Source organism: Mastigoproctus giganteus, chromosome 1 (assembly GCF_048544385.1).
Source record: "Mastigoproctus giganteus isolate SK-2022 chromosome 1, ASM4854438v1, whole genome shotgun sequence".
Classification (NCBI taxonomy): Eukaryota; Metazoa; Arthropoda; class Arachnida; order Uropygi; family Thelyphonidae; genus Mastigoproctus; species Mastigoproctus giganteus.
This window is the reverse complement of record NC_143575.1, coordinates 38,592,237-38,612,066: the sequence shown is the minus strand read 5'-3', so window position 1 is coordinate 38,612,066 and position 19,830 is coordinate 38,592,237. Positions and strand designations below refer to the sequence as shown.

The 19,830-nt window shown below is 38.7% G+C and overlaps 1 protein-coding gene across 1 annotated transcript in view; it reads right to left on the bottom strand.

Annotated features, from left to right (window-relative positions):
* The window catches only part of LOC150090716 (protein white-like), a 106,208-nt gene that overhangs the window by 55,661 nt on the left and 30,717 nt on the right, over positions 1–19,830 (bottom strand). Inside the window, exon 3 of the mRNA XM_090370106.1 lies at positions 16,121–16,192. Within this exon, the coding sequence (XP_090226232.1) occupies positions 16,121–16,192 (72 nt within the window). The remainder of the gene's footprint in view (positions 1–16,120; positions 16,193–19,830) is intronic.

Below are 19,830 nucleotides of genomic sequence, written 5' to 3'. Positions count from 1 at the left end.
TGGCATTATACAATGACCTCACTGGAAGTCAGTAAGCAAAATGGCTTGATCCATCTACTTTATTTTATTCATTAGCTTTCTTACAGTGTGTTTTTCTTACAGTGGTTAAATCCGGTTTTCATATTGAGTTGTTAAAACTGAAACCGAGCTTCTAAAACCGGATTCGAATATATTTTTAGTTAGCCCTCGAATATAGTTTTTTGTTATGCACATTTTCTTTTGTTTGTTCATTTGTCTGGATCGTTCAACTGCTTTATGTTTTAAACATGTTTTTTATTTTATTTTATTTTATGTTTAGGTACGAATCTCATGGGCAAGTGGCCCAAATCTAGGAGGGGTACCTTTTATCTTCCCACTTGTATCTTTTGAAACTTGCCTCATTTACTCGTCATTCAGTGCTTGCAGGAGTGATGCATAGTATTGTGCCTTTGTTATCTTCAATATTTTTATTTAAAATTGTCGGTGATATAAATTCCTACTAATTAATATTTATTACTCTTAATATGTCTAAGATGAAATCAAATGTATGGAATTATTTTGCTCGAAAAAGCAAAGATGAAGCACAATGTTCGAAATGTCAGAAGATAATGAAGTCGTCTGGAGGATCTAAAGAAAATGCATCAGATTGACATTAAACAAGATAACAGTGAACCTCCCATAAAAATGGTAAGAACATTAGAAAACTTTATCGTTAAAAAATCTATGGAAGAAGAGATTTCAAAATTAGTTGCTTTAGATGGATTTTCTTTTAATTCAATTGCCAAGAGTGAGTTTATACAAGCAAGCCTTCACCTTCAGAGAAATAAATACGATAAATTACCACCAGCCTCGGTGAATGGAATTAAAAATATGGCTCTGAATTATTATAAAACTAAGAAAGAAGAACTCATTCAGCATTTCAAAAATTCATTGGTTTTGGGTGCACGGTATTCACTGACTCTAGACGAATACACGTCTATACAAAATAAAAGGTATATGAATATAAATGTGCATTGAAAAGACAATCATTGGTTGTTAGGTCTTATTCGCTTCTTGATTAGACCAGGGTTCGAGCCCGTCACCACCAAATACGGAGGATGCGGAAAGGTCAGGGAATGACCACCGCACATCCCGGAGCAATATGGCCTTAGTTGCTAATGCTCCTAAAAACCAAATAACAAACAACAAACAAACAGGTCTTATTGAGATTAATGGTTCACTTGATAGCAGAAGAACTGAGCAAACTGTGAATGGGCACTTGAAGGAATTTGGTTTGAACTTGGATGAGGATATTGTTGCCTGCACCACCAATGGAGCAGCAATGATGATTAAGTTTGGCAAGCAAATTACGCCTAATCATCAACAATGTATAGCCCATTGTATACATCTGTCAGTTATAATGTACTTTATGAAAAAGCAATCAATTATGGTGGCACAGTCTCTGAGTCTCCCAAAGATAATGAAGAAAATGAAAATAATGAAGAAAGTAGTGATGATGAAGAAGTTGAAGAAAGACAACAAGGCATGCTTTATCAAACCGACTTTACCGATGAGCTCATTTATTTCTTCAATCCAATGGCCATTATTGCACAAACTATTAACAAAGTCAGAAAAATTTGCAAGCTTTTTCGAAAATCGCCTACCAAAAATGACATATTACAAAATTTTGTTAAAGCAAAATTTAATGGGAAAGAATATAAACTTATATTGGATTGCAAGACTAGATGGGATAGCACATTCTATATGATTGAGAGATTTTTGAAATTGAAAAATTGCATTCCAAATGCTCTATGTGCAGTACTGTCAACCGAAGCTGTGTCTGACGATGACTGGAAAACACTTGAATTGCTATGTGAAACTTTGCGACCAGTTGAAATGATTCTGAAGGCTATAACCTCAGAAGATACAGACTTACTTAAAGCAGAGTCTTCAAAAGAATTTCTGCTTGCTAAGCTTGATTCAGCAGAAAATCCATTTGCTTTAAAGTTTCACCAAAGCCTTTTGCACGTTACAATGCAAGACGAAATTGCCAAACTGTGGCTTTGCTGAGCTATCTACACAACCTCAAAAAGTTTAGGAAAGAAGATTCAGGTTCAAGAACTTTTGATTTTCCAAGTAAGCAAGTTTTGAAAAAGCATGCTGAAGAGATTTATCAGAGATTATTTGCAAAACATTCCGAAAGAGTCTTAGCGTTGAATGAAGAAAGTGAAAATAAACGAACTGTTCTTTTAGAAGAAAACAAAGACTCATCTAGTTCCGATGTCGGAGATACACTCATGCGAGAGTATGACAGTGTAATAAAGAGATTAACTGAAGAGCCTTCAAAATATCAGAGTGAATTGGAAATCAGCAAAGAATTTAAAATTTTGGAGGCAACCAGCATTAGAAGTGAAAAGCTGGAGAAAGTTTATAGAGCACTGCTGACCATTAAACCAACAAGTGTCCAATCTGAGAGAGTGTTTTTGATCACTGGTCTCTTTAACACAAAAATAAGGTCAAGTCTATCAGGAAAAATGCTTAATATACTGTGTTTTTTAAAGGATCATTTTCAGAAAAAAGCTGAGCAATAAATAGTAAAGTAATTTCCCCAAGCTGTTTTTTTTCACATTATTTTTATTTATTTATTATTATTATTATAGGACTTATTATTTTTTTGTTTACTATACAAGAAGATAGTTTTTATTCAAAGGATTTGAATACAATTTGTAATTTTATATAATCTCAAGCTGGTTACCTTTTTGGAGCATTTTAATTTTTTTTTTTACTATAAGAGGTGATAGATTTTGTTTAAAAGATTTGATTACGATTTGTACAATCTACCCAAGATAAAATAAATACTTGGTGTTATAAGCTTTTAATTATTTTCCCTAAGTCTGAGAAAATCGGTTTTAAAACTGGTTTTAAGAGTAAACTTCGGTTAAACTCGGTTTTATGCAAGCCCTAGTATATACAGTCTTTGGAATGAGCTAGGGTCAGAAATGGGATTCCTCAGGAATCAGTGCTTGGACAACTTCAGTTTCTCATTTTCTTAAATGACACTGAAGAATGATATAGAGAATGATGTCAAAATTTGCATATGATTTCAAGATTTGGAGAGTGATTCCGAATCATTCTCCACAAGCATCAAGCACTCCTTCAGGATGACTTGAACAGTCTTCACAGATAGTGTGGAAAGTGACAGCTATATTTTAATGCTGCAAAATGCAGTTTTACAGTTTGGAAACTTATAAAATTAGAGGGGGGTGGATGAATTAAAAATTGTTGAGAAAGAAAAGAAAAGAAAAGAAATCTGAGATCTGATATGAATAAGATGTTATTCATAGGAGCTAAAACAAATGAAGAAATAAATTCACTAAAGAAAGGAATTTGCAAGTTGTGATTGTGATACAAGCAGATGAAGAGTTTTCTGTGCCGTGCAGATAAGCTATAAGGAGGGCCCATGGTATCCTATTAACAATTTATCAACAGATTGCTTATTGACTAATTAGTTTATTGGTATGAAAGGACAAATTGATACAAAGTCTGAAATGCAGACAGCTTTATTTAGCTATTGAGACTGACTGGATCTAAACATATCAATTTCCCTTTAATTCCGATAAAGTAATTAAAAAGTTCATGTGGTAAAGGGAGGTTATAATTCCATTGCATAAGGGAACTCTGAGGCTGCACTTGAAATACTGTGTCCAGGTATGAAAAGCAAAATTAGTATCAGCATTAGTAGTGAAAATGACACAAAAAAAAGGAAACTTATACACCATCAGCAAAGAAATAAAAATTCCCCACATCATCTGTGCACCCCTCAAAATAAATTGCCTACTTCTGCTTTGAATTTATTCAGACTACTCACTTTCACGACATCAGAATGAAATTTGTTCCAATCTGCTGCCTGAAAGCAATTTTTGCACATCTATCCTTCCTCAATTTAAATTTATGCCCACTCATAAGTGTTGTCTGAGCAAAAGGAAGGACGCCATCAGCATTTAAAGTATTCAATCCATTCAAAGCCCTAAAGACCTCAATCAGATCTCCTCAAAGGTGCCTGGTTTCCAGATGCTGCAATTTTCAGAACTGAAACCTTTCTTGGTAACAACACTCTTTTGTTCATCTCACTGATCTCATTGGCCTTCTCTGCACTTGTTTCAACAGATCCACATCTTGCAACAAATGAAGCTTCCAAACTGCTTCCAGCCACATCTTGAGTACTCAAGTACTCAGTATTCAGTACTCAAGATGTGGCCTAACCAGTGCCTTGTACAATGGGATAATCACCCCATGTCCCTGCTGGAAAGATTCCTGCATATCATTGACAAAATCCCAATGAGCTGTCTCAGCAGCCCATCTGCATTATGCAAACAACTTCATGTCTCTGACTACACAATTATCCACCAGACCTTTTCATTCTCTGCTATCCTCGGTGTGGTACTACACAGCTGGTAGTACCAACTGTGTAGTACCACATCTCAGTCCATATGCTTAATTTTTCTAGATCTTGCTGCAATAGCATTCCATGATTAATGTCATTAACCACATTGCCAACCTTCATATCATCTACAACCTTAGACATTAATCTTGATATGCCTTCATCAATTCCATTAATAAAAACTGAAAACAACAGTAGCCCATCACTGAAACCTGGGAAACTCCACTAATAATAGTAGTCCAAGAAGAGCAGTGCCCATTGATAACTACTCCTTGTCTTCTCCCAACCATCCATCCCTTTATTCATAGCAGTAACAGTAGTAGTCTTTTATGTGGAACAGTGTCAAAAGCTTTTCTGAAATCTAAATTTATAATGTCAGAATTATTTTGCATCTCATTCTTTTTTGCTGCTGCATCATAATATACAATCACATTGTTCAGACAAGACTGTTCCTTAACAAATCCATGTTGTGACTGCAGTATAACTGCATTCCTGTCCACATAGTCCTGGTTTACTTCTTTAAAGTACAGTTACTCCATTATTTTCCCTAGAACAAAAAGTCAAGCTCTGTTAAGTAGTCACCTCATCCTTTGATCCACTTTTGTGAATTGGGGATACATTTGTACATCTCCGGTCCATAGGGACCTCTCTAAATCTAACAACTCCCATAATTATGGCTAAAGTTATGCTTACCTTTGTTCTACCTCTCTTAATATAAGTGGATAGATCTCATCAACTTCAGATGTCTTATTTAAGTTTAACTTCAACAGTTTCTCTTCCACTTTCCTTCCAGTTATCAAAAAATCATCTCAGTGTTAGAATTTGATACACTTCCAAATGCAAAGTACTGCATATGGGTAGCAATAACCCAAGAGAAACATACCAACTGTGTGGTACTACATTCAGAGAAGTACAGAGTGAAAAAGACCTGGGGGTAATTGTGCAGTCAGATATGAAGTTCACTGAGCAGTGCAGGTGGGCTGCCAGGGCAGGTCATGAAGTCTTGTCAATAATATATAGATATTTGCTAGCAGGGACAGGGAGGTGATTATCCCACTGTACAAGGCAATGGTCAGGTCACACCTTGGGTACTGTGTACAGGTCAGGAAGCCTCATTTTAGAAAGGATGAAGAGATGCTAGAATGAGTACAAAGAAGGGCAACACAATTGATGAGGGGAATAAATGGGTGCTCTTATCAAGAAAGGCTTTAAGTTCTGCAAATTGCAGCACCTGGAGAGTAGGCACATGTGAGGTGATCTGATTAAGGTGTATAAGGCCTTGAATGGGTTGAGCAAGCTGAATACTGATGGGATACTTCCGCTTGCTCAGATTGAGAACCTGAGGGGGCATGGATTCAAACTGAGGAAAGACAGTTGTAGAATAGATGTGCGGAAATTTGTCTTTAGCCAGAAGTTAGTTGATTGGTGAAAGAGACGTTCATCTTTTGTTGTGGAAGTTGATAGCCTAAAAAAATTTAAGGCCGAGCTGGGCAGATTTGGAACGAATGGAGGGCTGAAATAGGAGTTTTTTTTTTTTTTTTTTTCTGGCTGATGCTGCATAAGCTTGCTTTCTTGCATTGTATGCCTCTACTAATGCTAATGCTAACATATGCAAAATATCTATTCAGTTTGTCAGCAACTTGAGAAGGACCTTCAACTGTTAAATCATATCTAGTGAAACAAAATGATTCATTCTCTACCTTCTAGTGTTTATAGGTAAGGAAGTCTTTGATGCTTTTCTTTTTATTCTTTGCCAGAGACTTCTTGTAATTTGCCCTTAAATTGCCTAGCCTCCTTAGTTTGCAGACTACTTTATATCTACAATAGGTTTCTGCATCATCGGATAATTTATATACATCCCAAGAAATTTTTTTTTTCTCTTACACAAGTCTTATCAGCTCATCTGACATCCATTTAAGTCTAAGCTTTGAATAGCATCTCTTAGTTGGTGTAAAACACCTAGTAGCTTCTCTGATAATGTCCCTGAATGCTTTCTATTTAGAATTTGCTGTTAGTAACATCATCAGCTGGTCCCACTATGTACAATTTAAAAACTGCCTGAGACCACCGTAACCACCTTTCCAAAAGAAAAAGTCCTTCCATTTGCCCTTGACAATAGTTACATCTTTAAGCAAATCCCACAAGTACACTGTGATCACTGTCAGTTAGGCTTTCCTTTATCTGCAGATTTTTAATGGATGAAGAGTTGCTGATATTAGAAACAGAGAGCATAAATTCAAACTAGGGGGAAAAATTACAGATTGGATTACAGGAAATATTCTTTTAGCCATCAAGTTGTTAATCATTTCAATAAGTTGCCCCTATGGTGGATATCACTGTGTCATTAATAATTGGAACAAGTTAACCTGAATCCATTTCAGTGGTTAATCTGTAGTTATCAGTCATGTATTCTAAGCCATCTTTTTTTTTTTTGGCTTTAGACCATCTTCACTACACACATCTTTTGCAGATCAAATGTCACCAAACTTTTATATCTCGTGTTCCCCCCTAGTATGTTCCATAAATATCACACAACACCTTCCATAATAAGTGCAAATAAATAGATTTGACATGAAATTTAGTTATTAGTATACATACTTTTATAAATTAATATGTATTTCAATACATTTAATTTCAAAGAGTGAAATAAAATGCATTTCATACTTGGGTTAGGGGGATGGTTTCTCCATATTTCATTTAAAAAATACTTCATAAAAACAACACATGCCCATTACAAAAAAACAATATTAGGACATTTGAAAAAATGGCCTAATATCTTTGGGACAGCCTAACATTTTATTAAAAAAAAAAAATCACCACAGAAATCTAACTTAAGGAGACATGATGAAATACAGGTACAGCCTATTGTACTACAATTTCTTTTATATAAAAATACTATTCCCATCATATAATTCCTGTAATTTACAATATGAAGTTTTGACAACTAAGTTCCAGGTTTTTTTTTTTTTCAGAGGTATTAGAACCAAGTATTAGTACTTAGTACTTAGTACCGTGCTTGGTTTGGAGGTTGAGAAGATGAAAGAAGATATTTGTTGACATTAGACTTGAACTTCTGTAGACTGTAATTTTCAGGATATACGTATGAAGGAAGGTTGTTCAACAGCCAGGATATACATATGAAGGAAGGTTGTTCAATTCATTCAACTGCCAGAAAATGGCAGTTGAATGAATAAACGAGCAAGATGAAAAGTTGGTTCTGTGAGTTTGAAGTTGGACAGTAAATGGATGTTGGCTGAGGATGGCACATATTCCGACTGTTTTGAAAGAGGGAGCGGGAATTATTGAAGCCAAATCAGAAGAACAGTGCCCATGGACGTATCTATAGAAAAGGCATGCAGCAGAAACAGTACGTCTATGACAGAGCGAGTGGAGAGACTCCGTTAGAGAGGAGTCATTAATTAACCTAACTGCCCTCTTCTCAATAGCATCTAGAAGCCTGAGAAACGTTTTGGGGGCACCATCCCAGATGTGGGAACAATATTCCATGGTAGGGTGGATTTGTGATTTATACAGAGTGAGCGGCTGTTTGGAAGAAAAGTAATACTGAGAGCAAAAGAGAAAACCAAGTTTCTTAGATGCAGAGGAAGCACTATTTGTAATATGCTTGTGCCAAGAGAGATTAAAAGTCAAGGTAATCCCCAAAAGAGATATATCGTCTTGTCTAGAAATTGGAGTGTCACCAAAGATAAGCATAGAAGCAGAAGAATCCTTTTTGTGAGATATAAGACAAGACTCAGTTTTAGAAGGATTGAAATTAACTAAGTTGTCTTTGCCCCACTGCAGAATTACCTGGAGATTGGCATTTAAGGTCTTCTAAACAAGCTTCCATCTTATGGTAGCAGATATTTGAGAATTTGAAGCTGATTGAGCAGGGCAAGGTTTCTCAAAATGGAAAGTGGAATGCAATGTGCTATCTTTGGCAAAACTATGGATAGGAGTTCCAGTCAATGGTAGAAAGTCATTAATATACAAGATGAAAAGAGTGGGGGGAAAGAACTGAACCTTGGGGGACAACAGAATTAGTGGAGAAGTTAGAAGACAGAGAGCCATCTGCCATCACCCTGAGTGAGCGATTGGAGAGAAAACTGGATAACCAATTACAAAAAACAGTTGACAAACCATAAGATGGAAGCTTGTTTAGAAGACCTTTATGCCAAACATGATCAAAAGCCTTTGAGATGTCAAGAGCAACTGCTTGTTTTTCACCAAACTTTTCCATTGAATTTGTCCATAAATGGGTAACATAAGCCAGAATATCACCAGTGGATTGACATTGATGGAATCCATACTGGTGATCGTTGATCAGAGGGAAGGTTTCTAGGTAGTTTCAGAGTTGGCGGTTAATTGATTTCTCCATTACTTTAGAAAGGGTAGAAGTAATTGCAATGAGGCGATAATTCAATGGGAGGGATTTGTCACCATTTTTAGGACCTGGCTAGATATGAGCAAATTTCCAAGCAGAAGAAAAAGCACCTCTGGAATAAGAAAGTGAAAAAAATTGACAAAGAACAGGAGCAACTGTTCTTTGCCGGTTTTCCATTAAATTCAGGAGCACAGGTTTTAAGAACAAGTGGAGAAATCCCATCAGGACCTGGAGCTTTCTGAGCATCAATGTTTGTCAAAATCCTTCTGATATCCTTTTGATGGAAGACCACAGGAGGCATTGAATGAAGCGTGTTGGGAATGGTGGGGGGTGTTTTACCAAGATCATTAATATATGAGTTGGAAGAAATAAGGTATAAGGTATAAGGTATAAGGTATGTTCGTGTCAGACGGCACCTGGGATTTCTCCCATCTCCGCGTGTGTTTCACTGTATCGAGGACAGTACACTGTCAAGCCAGAGACTTGAAAGTGTGTGGGTCGTGTCTGTGCAGTGTGATATGTTGTGCCCATTGTTTATCCGGCTAATTGGCCGCCAGGCCCCTAGTGGGGCCCGATGTTGCCCATACCCTGCCACGTGGAGGCTAGCCGGGTGTATCCAGTATCACAACAATTTGCTCTGGCAGGTCCTGCCACCTAGTTTCCTGGGATTTCAGTGGCTAGGGCCTATTTAAAAAAAAAAAAAAAAAATTTTATGCATTTGACATTAATGCTTAATGGGATTGCTGTTAGGAAATCGCTGGTTAGGGTTGAACACTAAAGAGATGTGTTAAAGGCCAAATAGGTCGGGCAAAATTTTGATGTTATTAAATTTAGACATGTAACGCTAGATAAAAGCTGATAGTGTTAGATATCTTAGAGATTTGCACAAAACCGGTAGAATTTAGACGTTGGTTATAATTTGGCGGCATTGTTAAGGGGTGTACTAGGTCGATTTAGTGAGAGAGAGAGAGAGAGAGAGAGGGGGGGGGAGATTGAAGACTGGGGAGGAAACAGATAGAAGAATAGGGACGGATAGAGTAGGCATCCCCAAAGAGGTCAGTGGAGACGAGCCCCACCAGGCGAAATATGGGGGGTAGGCAGGGAAGAGAGGAGACAGAGATCTGTCTCCTCCATTCCCTGCCTGGGGATGGGGTTTTAAAGGGAACCAGGTTAGAGTACCCAGTTCGGATCGCCAATGGCGTGTTGGCAGCAAAGCCGCAAAATGCCTTCGTCGGTGTCATGTCCAAGGAGTGTCGAATCCGGTATGAAGGTCCAGCTGCCCATCCCGCTCTGGGGGTGGGATATGTTAGCTGGCAGTGGGGAACCTACCAGGTGAAGGGGGGGACACACACACATTTACTTCATTCGTAATGTGCATTCTCACTCTACTTGCATTCTTTTTTTTTTTTTTTATACTTTTTTCTTATTTTATAATTTTTTTTTTTTTTTTTTTATACTTTTTTCTTATTTTATAATTTTTTTTTTTTTTTTATTATACTTTTTTCTTATTTTATAATTTTTTTTTTTATTATATATATATATATATATATATATATATATATATTTTTTTTTTTTTTTTTAATTTATTTATTTATTTATTTATTTTATTTTATTTTTTTTTTTTATTATTTCACTCAACTCATTCATCTTTTTCTCACACACCAGGAGGGGATGCAATGATGGGTAACGTAAATTTAAATACTAATTAAAACCAGGGTTAGTGTGTACTTAACTTAGCATTTGTGGTTTGTGTTCTTGTCTCTCACGCTTGCACTTTTATTCATTCTTCTAGCTCTCATCTCATTTATTCGACTCTTTCTTTCTGCACTGCACTCTCTGGGCACCGCAACTTACTGTTATTCTTCAGTTGTGGTGCAGGCCTAGCTGCAAGGTTTTTTTTTTTTTTTTTTGCAGGCCAGGGGAGAATGCAGTGATAGTGTTTATGTGGTTTGTAAATGTTTGTTGGTACAATATATATAAAGTAATGTAAGTTATTTTTAACTTTGTATTCTTTTGGCCAATTACATTTGCTCTTCTGCTCATTCCCATTCACTTTCTCTGCATGCATTCCCATCCCCCTCCCCTACACTGGTTTGGGGCCCCAGGTTCCTACACATGGCATGGTAGTCATGGGGAGTTTTGTTATGTCAAGTTTCTGTCAGGGTGCAGAACTCTGCTACCCTAACAGTTTTTAAGTCATCATCTGGGCGTGGTGGGAAACTTGGGCAATTTTACTATTGATTATTGTTTAATTGCTGGGGGGCTGAATTGCCATTCTTTGCATTGCTCTGCGCATTTCGAAAACTTTCTGTGTGAAAGATGTAAAAGCTTTATAATTTTGCTCTTCTATGATGAAGAGATGTTCTTCTCCCCTGGGAAGGGGACCAATCTGTGCTATTAGCTCTGTTCTGGGGATGTCATATATTATACATTCATAGAGAATGTGTGCCCAGTCTTCACTTTCGCCACAGGTGCAGTTTGGGTCATCGGTCAGGCCTAAGGAGGTTAGTTTCGCCTTTAGGGAGCCGTGCCCTGTCAATATAAATGATGTAAAAAGTCCAGGGGCATACCACTTAGGTGGCTTTGGGCTGACCATTGACACCAGTGGCAGAAACCGTTTGGTGACCAGACCTCTGGTTTCCTGCTCCCACTTTGTTTGCCATAGCTCGTGGAGCTTTGTGGCTATTCTTTTTCTTTCATCATTGAAGGTATTGGTTGTGTCAAGGGCTATCCCCAGAAATTCTGTGGGTATGCCCTTTTTAAATCTATAATATAAGCCTTTTTTGGCTACTTCCAGGTAAAGTGGCAGAGTTCCGGCCAGCAACTGTAGTGCAGGTGTGCTTACTGTGCGACATGCTCTGGTAATAGTGAGTAGTATTGTCCTTTGTATCGATTCTAATTTATTCCTATTTCTTACTATGGCCGAGCGGATGAACCACGCACCGGCTCCATAGGTGATAACAGGTAGGAACATTGCACGGTATATGATTGCCAAGGTCTTTCTTTTGAGTCCCCAGTCTGCTCGACTGATCCTGGCAATCATACCTGCATAATTTCGCACTTTCTTCGCCAGTAGATCAAATGGGGGTAAAAAGTTAATTTTGAATCAAAGACCACTCCAAGATATTTTAGTTCTGTTACCATTTTTATAGTGATTGTGTTAATTTTGATTTGTGGATGTCTTCTTATGTCCAAATTACCTTTTAGAAGTATTTGTTTGGTTTTTTCAGGCGATATTTTGAGCATGTGCATTTGTGCCCACTCCTGCAGCTGCAAGAGAGCGGCATTTGATCTTTGCTCTACAACCACTCGTGAGTTGCCTTTTACAAGGAAAATTGGAAGAAATATGGGATGTTAGCAGGTCAGCTTTATCCTTGGCTGAAGTGACAACAGAACCATCTGGTTTTGACACAGATGGGCAAAAGTTGCGGCCAATAGCTTTGGCAAGAGTCCAGAATGCTCGGCTACCATTAGGGCAAGAAGCAAGTTTTCTACTCTTAGCCTCTGCAAAATCTAGTTTGGACTGATTAATAACTGCTTTACAATTGTTGCGAGCTTTGGTGTAGGCAGAAAATGAAACTGAAGAATTAGAAACAAGCCAATTACGATATGCAACATTCTTCTCTTGAGCAGCCTTAGCACATTTATTGGAAAACCAAGGTTTAGATAAATGACGAGATTTTAAAGTGGAGTGTGGAATAAAGGATTCCATTCCTGCAAGAATAATTTCACTGACACTATCTGAGCAAACGTTGACATCAGAAGTTTTGAAACAGTAATCTGACCAAGGAAAAAAAGAAAACAAGTCTCGCGGGTCATCCCATTTTGCATTCATTTAATGCCAAACAATAAGAGGTTGGAAATAGCTATGAGATAAAGGCTCCACTGGAGAAGAGACAATCACCAAGTTGTGATCTGAGGTGCCTAAAGGACCATGTACTCAGAAGGGTTGTTTGTGAGAAAAAGATGAAGCGTGTTGGCTGTATGCTTAGGTTTGTCTGGTATTCTTGAAGGTAAATGAACAATCTGTGCAAGGTCAGTAGTAATTGCAAAAGCCTCAGCATCTCGACCAGCTGGGTCGGTGTGACCAGAAAATGGAAGCAAGCTGGAGTTGTGAACATTAAAACCACCAAGGAAAATTACCTCACTGTTAGGAAAGTTGGACTGAAAAAAGTCAAGTTACAAAGAGAGGAAGTCAAAGAGCTTCAAGTGATTAGTGGAGTTGATAGAATGGTCGAGACAACTGATGAATTTGAAACAATGAGGTAGAGAGATTTTAAGACAGGGAAGATCGAAAAGAGGAGATTCCAAATTACCAAGTCTCTGACAGGGAATATCGGAACAGACATATGCACAAGTACCATCTTTTAGACAAAAGGAATCATACAGTAAATAATTTGGGCAACTGAGTTGAGCAGCAGTTGAATCAACCAATATCTGAGATTCTGTCACAAAAAGTACATGGGGTTTGGCAGACTGAAAGCGGAAATGGACATCGTTGATATTACAATTGAGAACACGTATATTTGTGAAATGAATTAGGAAGTGCTTGGTTATGTTATGTTATGTTATGTTATTTTTAGGAGCATTAGCAACTAAGGCCATATTGCTCCGGGATATGCAGTGGTCATTCCCTGACCTTTCTGCATCCTCCGTATTTGGTGGTGACGGGCTCGAACCCCGGTCTAATCAAGAAGCGTGTGCTATGCACTGCTGCTCCTCCCCACCTGGCTACGGAGTCGCCGGAAGTGCTTGGGAGGTTTAGATCTTTTTGCAGATAAGCTTACTCTATTAGTTTGACAATTCATGGTGTATTCAATAGTAAGAAAAAGTGAGTGGGACATGCTGAATGAAGTAATGAAATTTTTGGATATGGCGTACACATGGTAAGAATAGACCCAGATCCTCGACATAACTTGGCCTCGACAGTGCCCCTCGCACACACACACTACTCGGACTCCCTCCAGTCACTATCTAGTAGAGTAGAGGTAGCAAGATTATACACTAGCTGATCCAGAAGCCTCCTAGAGAGTTACCAATAGGTTTGGTCCGGTGTATTAACTAGCCGCCGGCCTGCGAACACCATTTTAGAGCTGTACCCTCGAAATGTAAGGAATATTGGATCTCTCCACGATGTCATCATAACCTCAAAAGTCATCAATCATACTGCATAAGGGAAGAGATAGGGAAGGGTTGACCGGAACTTAGCTCTAGAGACTAAACCTGGGTTCCACCACTTCAAGCCTCCAATAAGCAAAGTGGTGGTATTGCACCGGTTGATGAGTCATCTACCACCTAGTACTGCCTGGTAACATAGAAGGTCGGCGTTTCTCCATGTGGTGTGGGCGCCACACCTCGACCCCTGCTTACGTTGGTTCACAGCTGGGTGGTCACCCACCATGTACTTGTGCATGGAAGTTATACCCAGGATTACTAACAGTCCCACCATCACAAAGGTACAAGCAGAGGATTTGGCTGTCACAGACCATCCGGACTTCGCCTAAATTGGGTCCACTTGACTTGAGTGTCACCCGAATATCAGTTCCATCAGCGTTTTAGACTCCCAGGTAGCAAGTACAGCTTGTCTGGCATATCTGAGAGAATGTCTGTGACAACCTCAAGGACCAACGAGGAAAGGTGCCCTTGGAATGTAGATGTGCAAATGTGAACCCAATCCACAAAAAAACAGGATCAAAGGGAGACCGGTAATTGCAGACTTGTTAGTTTAACTTCAGTTCCAGGGAAATTAATGGAGGCACTGGTTAAAGAAGCACTGCAGGATCATCTAGACAAGACTTCAGTTATAGCTCAGACACAGCATGGGTTTGTTAAGGGGAAGTCTTGTCTGACCAATTTGATTGGATACTATGATGTGGTCAGAAAGGAACTGGATGCAAAGAATAATTTTGATATCATATATTTGGATCTTAGAAAGGCTTTTGATACTGTTGCACATGGAAGACTGCTGAACAAATTGGAGTAGTATGGCATTGGAGTCAAATTGCTTCTATGGATAAAGTGATGGTTGAGTGAGAAAAGACAGAGAGTGACAATCAATGGACACTGCTCTTCATGAACTAATGTTATTAGTGGAGTCACCCAGGTTTCAGTGTTGGGTCTATTGTTGTTTTCTGTATTTATTAATGATATTGATGATAGTATATAAGGCTTAATGTCCAAGTTTGCAGATGAAATGAAGGTGAGCAGGGTTGTTAAATCCAGAAAAGTTGAGCACGTGGGCTGAGAGATGACAAATGAAGTTTATCATTGACAAATGTAAAGTACTGCATATGGGAAGCAGTAACCTCAAAGTAATGTATCAACTGTGTGTAGTGCTACACTGACAGTGGTAGAGAGTGAAAAGGAACTAGGGGTAATTGTGCAGGGAGATATGAAGTTTTCTGAGCAGTGCAGACAGTCTGCAAAAGTATGTCATGGTGTCTTGTCAATGATATACAGGAATTTTTCTAGCAGGGATAAGGAGGTAATTATCCCCTTGTATAAGGCAATGGTCAGGCCACACCTTGAGTACTGCATACAGGTCTGGAGGCCTCATTTTAAGAAGAATGTAGAACTGTTGGAGCAAGTACAGAGAAGGGCAACAAGATTAGTGAATGGAACAAGGGTTGCTCTTATGAAGAAAGGCTTAAGTTTTGCAAATTATAGTGTCTGGAGAATAGGCACCTGTGAGGTGATCTGATTGAGGTGTATAAAAAGTATTGAATGGTTTGAGCATGATTAGTGCTGATGGGATTCTTCCTCTTTCTCAGAATAATCACCTGAGAGGGCATAAATTAAAATTGAGGAAAGACAGTTGTAGGATAGATGTGTGGAAGTTTGCCTTTAGCCATGGGTGGTTGATTGCTGGAACAAACTTCCATCTGTGTTTGTAGAAGTTGATAGCTTAAATTGATTCAATGCAGAACTAGACAAACATTTGGCGCGAGTGGATGAGTGAAATGAGAAGGGTGTGTGGTTTTTTTTTTTTTTTTGGCTGATGCTATATAAGCTTGATTTCTTGCATCACGTGCCTTTGCTAATGCTATATGCAAATATGCATAAAAACGCATGAGTATCACATAAATTGGTATATTTGTATTGTATTGGTATATTTTTTGTTTTATATATGTCATGGATGCTTACAACAAAACTAAGTTAAACAATGGAAAGCTACCACAGAAAAAAATTTTAAGGCAAGCACTTGGAACTCTTTTGTAATATTTATTTTCATCACACCATTATATCACTTCTAGTGTAAAAATATAATGACAAAAGGAAATTTAACAACTCAGTTTAATTTAAAGTTTTATGTTACAAATATTATGTTTTAATTTTACCTCCAATAGCATATCATGGACACGAGCTAGTCTCTCCTTATATGAATAAGATGAACTCAGACGTAATGTTGCCTGCCAAAAAACATGCAAAAAAATTTTAACAATTTGTGTGCAATTATAGTGTTACCAAAAAATTCAAAAACACCACCAAATTTTCAAGAAACATAATATCAGAGATTCTTGTATCAACCAACTTACAGAGATGAATAAACTTAAAATATACTAACATTATTTTAATACCACTGTATTATGGTAAGTACAAATACTGTAAAAACATATATAAAATGAAATAAAATAAATATAGTATAAAAGTGATAAAATCACTTGAACACCTGTATATGTCACAGAGGAACTTTAAGAGGCAGACCCTCTCTTGTCAGCTCCAATTACACTTGAAATCATGAAATCTTATAAACTTATATAGCTAATATAGGAGATGAACTCAATGCCAAACATTCAATGCTGCTTGTTCAGCAACCAAAAGGTAACAAAGAACATGAACATGATTGGGATGGGGGGAGAGAACAACATATATATATATATATATGTGTGTGTGTGTGTGTGTGTACATACATACATATATATATATATATATATATATATATATAAATATATATATATATACATACAGGGTGATTCACTACCAGTGCGACAAACTTGCGGGAGGTGTAGGGAGCACAAAGACGAATCGAATCACATAGCATTGCAGGGTCCGAAATGCCTTCGTCATGTGGTAGAGGACGTTGAACGGGAGGTCGTGTGAACAGCGATTCCGATGGAAGTCAGCATTTGCGAACCAGTTCCAGAGGCAGTAGGATGGACGAGTATTTAAACGTTGAACTGGCCGACATGCACCTCGCGTATGGAGCTGTGAACTTTAACGGGCGCGCCGCTCTGCGCTTTGCCAGGAACGTTTCCCCACACAGGCTTGTTTGTTTGTTTGTTTGTTTGTTATTGGGTTTTTAGGAGCATTAGCAACTAAGGCCATATTGCTCCGGAGATAAGCGGTGGTCATTCCCTGACCTTTCTGCATCCTCCGTATTTGGTCGTCACAGGCTCAAACCCCGGTCTAATCAAGAAGCATGTGCTACGCACTGCTGCTCCTGCTCACCTGGCTATGGAGGCACCACCCCCACAGGCGTGCTCCTCATTATACGATTTTCGCACGTGTGCACAGAAGGTTATGTGAGACTGGTTGTTTCACGAGAGGTACCATGAATCGAGAGCGAACGACGAGGACGCCAGACAATGAGGAAAATGTCCTATGTCTTGCAGAAGGCAATCCGAGTACGAGTACTCGAGCGATAGGCCAATGATTGGGTATTTCCCAATCCACTGTATGGAGGATACTGTCAACAAACCAAATGAGTTCATACCAACTGCAATGCGTCCAATCACTGGAGCCTGCGGATTATCCACTCCGGAGGACTTTTGCTACTTGGTTTCTTCAACAGAGTGCAGCAGACAGCGCATTTGCTGCATCCGTATTGTTCACGGATGAGGCAAGTTTCACAAGAGAGGGAACCTTCAATCAACATAATGCCCATTTGTGGGCTTTGGAGAACCCCCATGGTACGCGAACACGTGCAACTCAACACCGTTTCTCTGTCAATGCTTGGGCCGGCATTGTTGGAGACCACCTCATTGGCCCGTACCTTCTGCCCCCTCGTCTAGACGGTAAGGCATACTTGATCTTTCTACAGCAAGTCCTGCCCAAACTTATTGAAGAAGCACATGTTCCTCAGTCGTTACGCTGCTCAATGTGGTTCCAGTGTGATGGGGCTCCCCCACAATACACCAATGTTGTCTGCCAACACCTAAACGTTACATTTGGACAGCATTGGATAGGTCGTGGTGGTCCGGTTCATTGGCCTGCTAGATCGCCGGACCTATCATGCCTGGACTTCTTCTGCTGGGGTCAAATGAAGACATTGATGTACAAGATCCCCGTTGATTCAGTTGAAGACCTCGTCGCTCGCATCTCTGTAGCTTCCGGGGAGATTCAAGACACGACAGGAATCTTCCAGAATATTAGGGATTCCATGCGGCGGCACTGTGAAGCCTGTGTGACTGCTTCTGGTCGAACTTTTGAACACCTTCTTTATCATGGCTTTTTGCCAATGTAAAACTTGTCACTAAAATGATTTCTGTTACACAAAAAGTTGCTGTTTCTGTTCTTTTTCTTTGCTTCTTAGTTCACGCGACCTCCCGCATGACGAAGGCATTTCAGACCCTGCAATGCTATGTGATTCCGATTTGTCTTTGTGCCCCCTACACCTCCTGCAAGTTTGTCGCACTGGTAGTGAATCACCCTGTATATATAACTTATATACAACTATATATACAACGTATATATATATATGTGTGTGTGTGTGTGTGTATATATTTATCACACTTCTCTAGGCGCCTCCGTAGCCAGGTGGGCAGGAGCGGCAGTGCATAGCACACGCTTCTTGATTAGACCGGGGTTCAAGCTCGTGACCACCAAATACAGAGGATGCGGAAAGGTCAGGGAATGACCACCACATATCCCCGGAGCAATATGGCCTTAGTTGCTAATGCTCCTAAAAAAAAAAAAGCAAATAAATAAAACACTTCTCCCATATACTTTTTTAAGTCCTCCTTTTCTGTCTGTCTGTCTCTCTCTCTCTCTCTCTCTTTCTCTCTCTCTCTCTCTCTCTCTCTCTCTCTCTCTCTTTGTCTCTCTCTAATATATATATATATGATCTATCCTCTTACTATATATATTTACAGTTTTATTTCTTCGGTACTTTTTTTTAATATATATACCAGGGAGCTTTGCCCCCCGCTTGCTTTGCTTGCCATCCCCTGCACATGCTTTTCTATGTAAAATGTAGAGGTATGATAGAGTAAGTTAAATCTTTTCTACGTAAAGGACACATCTGTCAAAATGCACTGATCGATATCTAATCAAGAAGTGATCTATGCAATTATTTACCTATGCATTTGTAGTGACGTAATTGCCCTGCCCACTTGTACCACATCATCCCTCTTCCCTATTAGCTACCCCACCACGTGGCATTCTCAAGGTGGAATAAATATCATTATGTAATTGTTGTGTATTGGGTCCAAATTGTATTTGTGTGTGTGTGTGTGTGTGTGTGTGTGTGTGTGTGTGTGTGTGTGTGTGTGTGTGTGTGTGTGTGTGTGTGTGTGTGTGTGTGTGTGTGTAGATGTAACAAACTAATTAACATAAAAATAGGTAAAAATAAAGAATAAGAAATAAAATTGATAAGGCAAGCATCAGAGGCAGCAAAATAGCATAATCCTCAGCATGTTGTATAAAACAGGAAAAATAATAGTAATAATAAAACTTAAGCCAGCAGTATGGCAAACCAATAGAGCAAAAAATAGATTTAAACTAAAGGCGTAAATGCAAACAGTGGGGAGGAAGGGGGAAGGTAGTAAGACAGAAAGTATTGTAGAAGTTACGCTCTAAAAAATTTAGAAATTTAGCAATGCCCCCAGCAGTATCAGGTCCAAATTGCATGAAATATCACTATTAACAGAGTCAGAAACCAACTATAATAGAAAATTAAACTAAATAAACAAAAACAGATCAGATAGGGGGGCTGATCTCTGCACCAATTTGTCCAGTGTTCGAAATGTTGTGATTCTCTGACCATTAATGGCATTGTGGTCCTCCAACGAGATGAGGCATAATGGTCAGTCTATTTTTGTTTATTTAG